The sequence below is a fragment of the Alosa pseudoharengus genome, unplaced genomic scaffold (genome assembly GCF_046254945.1).
Source record: "Alosa pseudoharengus isolate Yale_2024_CS ecotype anadromous, Long Island Sound unplaced genomic scaffold, YU_APseudo_1.1 YU_APseudo_1.1_scf_3, whole genome shotgun sequence".
NCBI classification, from domain to species: Eukaryota; Metazoa; Chordata; class Actinopteri; order Clupeiformes; family Clupeidae; genus Alosa; species Alosa pseudoharengus.
The window spans coordinates 427,501-435,000 of record NW_027468718.1 but is presented as its reverse complement, the minus strand read 5'-3'; the positions used below and the strand labels follow the sequence as shown (position 1 = coordinate 435,000).

Below are 7,500 nucleotides of genomic sequence, written 5' to 3'. Positions count from 1 at the left end.
TGTATAGTGTGTATAGTGTGTATAATGTGTGTGTGTGTGTGTGTGTGTGTGTGTGTGTGTGTGTGTGTGTATATAGTGTATGTGTGTGTGTATAATGTGTGTGTGTGTGTGTGTGTATAGTGTGTATAATGTGTGTGTGTGTATAATGTGTGTGTATAGTGTGTATGTGTGTGTGTATAGTGTGTATAGTGTGTATAATGTGTGTGTATAGTGTGTATGTGTGTGTGTATAGTGTGTATAGTGTGTATAATGTGTGTGTGTGTGTGTGTTACCTGTTTTGGTGATGTACATTGGCAGCCAGAAGAGGAACGTGTAGCTCACCAGCTTGGCAAACAGCAGGCAAAGAGAAAACTCTACCACTCCCTACAGACACACACACACACACACAGCTTGGCAAACAGCAGGCAAAGAGAAAACTCTACCACTCCCTACAGACACACACACACACACACATTGTTAACCCCCCAACACATATACACACACCTCACACACACACACACATTGTTAACCCCCCAACACATATACACACATTCTAATCACACACACACATTATAAACACATATACACATACACACACACAGACACACATTATATACACACATACCCCCCCGCCCCACCAAACACACTCACACACACATCACAAACCCATCCACCCACTCACATTATAAACATGCATACCTCCCCCAAACACACACACACACATACACACAGATTACTGCATTTCAGTAGTGTGTGTGTGTGTGTGTGTGCATGTGTGTGTGTGTGTGGCTGAACGTGAGGCATGTGTGTGTGTGTGTGTGTGTGTGTGTGTGTCTCACCGGCATGCACAGGGCTCCCATGAAGCTTATGGCCTGTATGCCCAGGTATACAGGGCATACAAGGCCAAATAGAGAGGGTGTCTGTACCAAGACTGTCAACTCTTACTCGACCCACTAGGGGAATTATTCGTAGCAATCTTATTACGATAAAAACTTCTTCGGTTAAGCAAATTCCTCCAAAAACGCAACTTACACTTGCTTTACTTAATATTCGATCACTGTCGAATAAAACTGCCTTGGTTAATGAAATTATTACAGACAATCATATAGATGTTATGTGCCTTACTGAAACCTGGCTTAAACCAGATGAATACCTTCCATTAAATGAGTCTACACCTCCCTCCCATTTGAATTATGATGTACCACGCCACACTGGCAGGGGAGGTGGAGTAGCTACAATCAATCAATCTAGTCTTCTTACATCTCCCAAGCTCACACACAAGTTTAAATCTTTTGAAGTTCTAGTCCTCAATTTTTTACCGCCAGACTGGAAAACTGATCAGCCTGTAACTGTGGTCACATTGTACAGACCCCCTGGCCCCTACACTGAATTCTTAGAGGAATTTTCTGATTTCCTTTCCACTTTAACTATCCAAACAGAAAAAATACTTATATTGGGTGATTTTAATATTCATATGGATAATGTGCACGATTGTCTCACAATTGCATTTCAATCCCTAATTGACCATGTCGGGTTCTGCCAAAATGTTAATTCGCCCACGCACCGAGATAACCATACTATTGATCTAGTCTTGTCATACGGCATAAACATAGAGCAGTTAACAATCTTGCCACAACACCCGACCTTAACTGACCACCATCTAATTACTTTTACAATGACATTACAACATGCAGTACCCAATTTAGCTGAATACTACAGCCGCGGCTTATCTGAAAAAACGAATGCAGACTTTCTAGAAAAAAATTCGCTTGGGCTTGCCCCATTCCAGACTCATGTGGTAGGCCTATCAGAAGGCCCATTCCTTAATCCAGCCGAGGTCGACTTGTTAACTGATAATGTGATGAACTCATTACGCTCAACCCTTGATTCAGTAGCACCACTCAAAAAGAGAATGAGAAAACAAGTAAGGCGTGCTCCATGGTATACCACACAGACAAAAACACTCAAACAAACAGCGCGTAAACTTGAACAAAAATGGCGTACCACTAAATTGGAAGTTTTTCGCCAAGCATGGAAAGATAGCCTTATCACCTACAAAAAAGCACTCAACGAGGCCAAGTCAACTTACTACTCCTCGCTGATCAAAGAAAACAAAAACAATACAAAATTTCTCTTTACCACAATCTCCCGCCTGACGAAGAGCCACACCGAAGTAACCGAATCTATCCCTATTTGCCTAAACAGTAATGACTTCATGAACTTTTTCAATGACAAAATTGAAACAATTAGAGATAAGATTAATATCCAATCAGTCTCACCAAATATTCATACTCCATTGCTGAACGGTAGCGAAAACATAATTGAATCACAGATGAGACGAACAACGTTGAATTCATTTACACCTATTGACATATTAGACCTCACTTCCACAATCTCTTCATCAAAATCTACAACTAGTCTACTAGATCCTATTCCTACTCATCTTCTGAAGACTGCTCTCCCTTTCTTGGATAATGCTCTGCTCCAGATTATAAATAACTCACTGCTATCAGGGCATGTACCACAGTCGTTTAAGTTATCTGTCATTAAGCCATCCCTCAAAAAGCCTACCCTTGACCCTAACAACCTGGCCAACTATAGGCCTATATCTAATCTCCCTTTTTTGTCAAAAATACTAGAAAAAATAGTGTCGAAACAAATTGGTACCTTCTTGCATATGAATAAAATCCAAGAATTATATCAATCTGGTTTCAGAGCTCACCACAGTACTGAATCAGCCTTAGTTAAAGTTTTTAATGACCTCCTCATCGCTGCCGATAATGGACATATATCAATATTGGTCCTCCTGGACCTCAGTGCTGCCTTTGACACCATAGACCATAACATACTACTCCACAGGCTTGAACATTCGATAGGCATTAAAGACTCAGCACTCGCTTGGTTTAGATCATACCTTTCTAACCGCAGACAATTTGTACAGGTTCACAATGAACCATCTACCCAGACTATGGTAAAATATGGGGTGCCTCAAGGCTCAGTACTAGGGCCCCTGTTATTTTCTCTCTATATGCTTCCTCTAGGCTCAGAAATTAGGAAACATGGCATTAAAGGAGAAGTTCGGTGTGAAATTGACCTTAGCTGAAAAGATGTTGCCGAGTACTCACATGTGTCCAATAGGCACCTTCGCTCACCCCCTAGCATTCCAAATTAGGCCGTTTTTAGCCGAGTAGCTGTGGGGGCATAGCGTAGCCTATGCAACTAAATCGCTATTTTTACACCATTAAAAAGGTTCCAAGTAACTCCACACTGCATTGGTAGACTTCTGAGGGTCTTGGAACCCTTTTAATTGTGTAAAAATAGTGATTTAGCTGCATAGGCTACGCTATGCCCCCCACAGCTACTTGGCTAAAAACGGCGTAATTCGGAATGCTAGGGGGTGAGCGAAGGTGCCTATTGGACACATGTAAGTACTCGGCAACATCTTTCAGTACAGCTAAGGTCAATTTCACACCGAACTTCTCCTTTAAATTTCATTCTTATGCAGACGATACACAACTATACCTCTCCATAAAACCTGACGAATTGACTCCGTTAGCAAAACTTGACACATGTATACGAGACATAAAGACATGGATGACAAACAATTTCCTGCTTTTGAACTCCGATAAAACAGAAGTCATGGTTTTAGGTCCTAAAAAAGATGAGGGATATCCTATCCTCATCACAGGCTACATTTACTGATCTCCGACTATCCTCATCCACATGTGTTAAAAATCTAGGAGTTACAATTGACCAAGACCTATCACTAAGTAATCACATAAAACAGATTACCAAAGCTTCATTTTATCATTTAAGGAACATTTCAAAGATAAGGAAGTCTTTATCCTTACCAGACGCTGAAAAATGAATCCATGCTTTTGTCACCTCAAGGATTGATTATTGCAATGCTCTATACGCTGGCTGCAATAACACCTGTCTAAAGAGCTTACAGCTTATACAAAATCCAGCTGCTCGCACACTCACTAGAACTAAAAAATATGAACATATTTCCCCTATCCTGGCATCTCTACACTGGCTGCCTGTTAGAAGTCGCATTGACTTCAAAATATTACTTCTAACATACAAAGCCATTAATGGCCAGGCACTAGAATATATTAAAGATCTCCTAGTCCCATATAACCCACCCAGAATGGACCACCCTGCTGAGTCCTCGTGTGACTGGCACCCCAGTCGCGCGTGCGATGGTGGTCACTTACCATACCTGCGCTGGTGTCGACTACCCCTCACCATGCCTTAGTTATGCTGCTATAGCATAGTGCTGTCATGGACTTTTCATGTGTCACGCCGTACATCCCCCCCCCTCTCCTCTCCCCCCTTCTCTCTCTCTCTCAACTCTCCCTCTCTTGCCTAATCTCACCATGGTATACTGTAACAATATATAGTACTACTGATTACTTATTGACATTAACCATTTTGATTTTCAGTAATACTAACCCACTCTACATCTACATCTCTCTTTTTTCCCCCTTACTGTACCTCACTTGTGAGGTATATCATCACCAGTCATCAACCATCCGTGTGTTGGCCCTCCTCTCACCCATCTCACCTGAAGTCCCATCCTCGACTGCCCTATTACTGCCCCCTATCTGGACTCCTGGCCCATACAGCCTAGCGACCCACCACCTGCCTATGACAACTCTGCCCGGATTACTGGCCTGTCTGCCAACCCACCACATGCCCCTTGACAACTCCCTTCCCCTGGACAATTCCAACGCTGGACTATTTGAACTTTCTGTCACTAAATCAGGAATAATGAACTACCATACCGGATACGTAATCATCCCACCTCTTGTAACTTTCAGCTCAAGTGCTTTTAACACCATGTCTTATTCTCTACACCCGACTATCATATGCATTTGTCATGTATACAGACCTTACTGTCATGTACTGACCCTAGGCAGATGGGTCAGGCCCTTGAGTCGTGGATCTGCTCGAGGTTTCTTCCTATATATATCTCCAATTCTAGGGAGTTTTTCCTCGCCCCTGTTACCCATGGGCCTCTCTCTTGCTTTTCTTTTCTTCCTTTCTTTCCTTCTTTCTCTGATTGCCTACATTCTGTAAAGCGCCATGATACATGTGTTATGTTTTGGCGCTCTATATGGCGCACAATAAATTGAAATTGAAGAGTGTGTGTGTGTGTGTGTGTGTGAGTGTGAGTGTGAGTGTGTGTGTGTGTGTGTACTCACAGGGATGCGCAGCGCTCCCATGAAGCTGATAGCAGAAGGTTCTGTTTCACTCTTAACCACAACCAGCTGCTGGAGAGGAACACACACTCCCTCACGATCACGATCCCCACACACTCCCTCACGATCACGATCCCCACACACTCCCTCACGATCACATTGGGGCAACAACAACTCTGTGTCCCAACTCTAGAGAGAGAGAGGGAGAGAGAGAGAGAGGGAGAGAGGGAGAGAGAGGGATTTCCCCATTTATCACATCAATAAAAGACCAAATTCAAAAACTGAAATCTGTGGAGATGGGTTAGGGTTAGGGTTAAAGGTCAATCCCACGTGTGTTGCCAGAGATGCTGAAATTCAGTCATTTAAAGATGCTAGAGGCCATAAAGAAACTTGGAATATAGGCCTTTTCACCCCTATTTGTAAATCTGCTGACAAATACGACTCAAATAATTACAGAGGCATTGCAGCTCTGCAGTATCATCAATAAAATGTCTTGACAATCAAAACAATCTAAGCAAAGGTCAAATTGGGTTTCTGCCAAAATATCAAAACATTGAGCACCTCTACATGCTCCAGACACTAATAAACAAACATGTGAATCAGGAATTTAAAAAAAAAAGAATAATATTTGCATGCTTTATAGATTTTTAAAAAGCATTTGATAATATTTGGCACAAATGTTTGCTCTTGAAAATGTTAAACATTTATTTATAGTCCTGTAACATATTTATAGTCCTGTAACATATTTATAGTCCTATTTATAGTCCTGTAACATATTTATAGTCCTGTAACATATTTATAGACGTCCTCAGGCAATTTTAGCACATATTAGCATGCAGGCACTCAAAGACAAAGCTCGAAGACCATTCTATGCTGTATACAAAACTATAAATACCGTAAAACTCCAAATAATAGCCCGGGCTTTTATTTTCCCAAATCTCCAAACTGCACCGGCTAGTATTAGAGACAGGCGTCTATATGAGACAGGCCTTTAATTCCCTTTGCACAAAACTTTTCCTCTGCAAAGATGGAAAATATTATCGAATTAATTATTTATAACACACTTAATGTCTACCTATATGACTAGGCTATCTGATGACAATAACAGATCATCATTCATTTAGTGTTGAGATGTTGTTCATTGAGTGAGATACAGTAAGATCCAAATAGCTGGATAGCCAGAACAGATGAAACACGTTTTAATTATGTAATTTACAAAGAGATCGTATCACACTGAAAGCTCATATTTTGTCACTAGCAAATAGCCTATATCGGTCCTTTGTTAAATACAGTTGCATTATCAGCCCTGACCAAAACTGTTCAGGAATTATTTATGCAAAAGTGGAATGTGCTTAATGTTTAATTCTCCCTCCTTTTCGGCACGAATGAAACAGCATGAGAGAGCATGAACCATATTGTTTCTCCCGTTTTGTATTTGCCAAATTTGACAACAGTCTACATTCAAATCATAGCATACTCCCAGGCGCGCGGGAACATATTTTTGACCAGGGGTGCTGAATAACAAAATAATCATGGATGTCCGACGATTTCTCCCCCAGCATATGATTCGAATATAGACAGCTAAATACGCCATTTCACCGCCGTGTATGAGTAGGTCTAAGAGTGAGAAGTTTTATAATGCCCTGGGCAGCCACATTCCACTGCAACTATGCGCAGCATTTGCCACTCCGACTCATCAATAAAAACTGTGCGCGCACACAGCAGTCCCATAGAAGCGCACTTGACTTTACATCATTAACCTATTTCAGTAAATAGCCAGAGAATGTCCGTAGACGGGCTCTGATATAGCCTAGTCTAAGGTAAATTCCTTTTCTGACTTCTTTCTCTGTATTGCCATGGCATTTAGAATAAAGAATAACGTTCGCGAACCGTTCTGGTTTTGTTGCCAGCATAAAAACACGCTTACCATCGGCTTATCCGCAAATTTTAAACACAAGAGATGAATTGAACGATGACAAAGTCGGACATATAGGCATAGTTCATATTGAAAAAAAAAGCTATACTATTTGTAACTCTAGCTTTTCACCGCAGTCTTTTAATGCCATCTAATCATAACGTGCGTAACCAGGCCTCTACTGGAGACCGGCCTTTAACCCAAACCTGTAGCCACGCCAGGCGTTTAAAAGAGACAGGCGTCTCTTAGGGACTCCTATCAAAATTTGGCTACATATAATTTACACATCAAAACATAAAGACTCCTATATAGCTTGGATATTTGGGGGCCAGCTTTAATCCAATCAAAAACACCATAACCATGGTCTGGGATAAATCCCAAATAGAAATGTTACGTATGGAG

The 7,500-nt window shown here is 41.3% G+C and overlaps 1 protein-coding gene across 4 annotated transcripts in view; it reads right to left on the bottom strand.

The window, feature by feature from the left end:
• The window catches only part of slc37a1 (solute carrier family 37 member 1), a 76,091-nt gene that overhangs the window by 16,007 nt on the left and 52,584 nt on the right, over nt 1–7,500 (bottom strand). For all 4 annotated transcript variants that reach the window (XM_076262886.1, XM_076262884.1, XM_076262885.1 and 1 more), the window contains exons 11-12: nt 5,187–5,372; nt 273–363 (exon numbers count right to left, since the gene is read on the bottom strand). In XM_076262886.1, the coding sequence (XP_076119001.1) occupies nt 273–363; nt 5,187–5,372 (277 nt within the window). The remainder of the gene's footprint in view (nt 1–272; nt 364–5,186; nt 5,373–7,500) is intronic.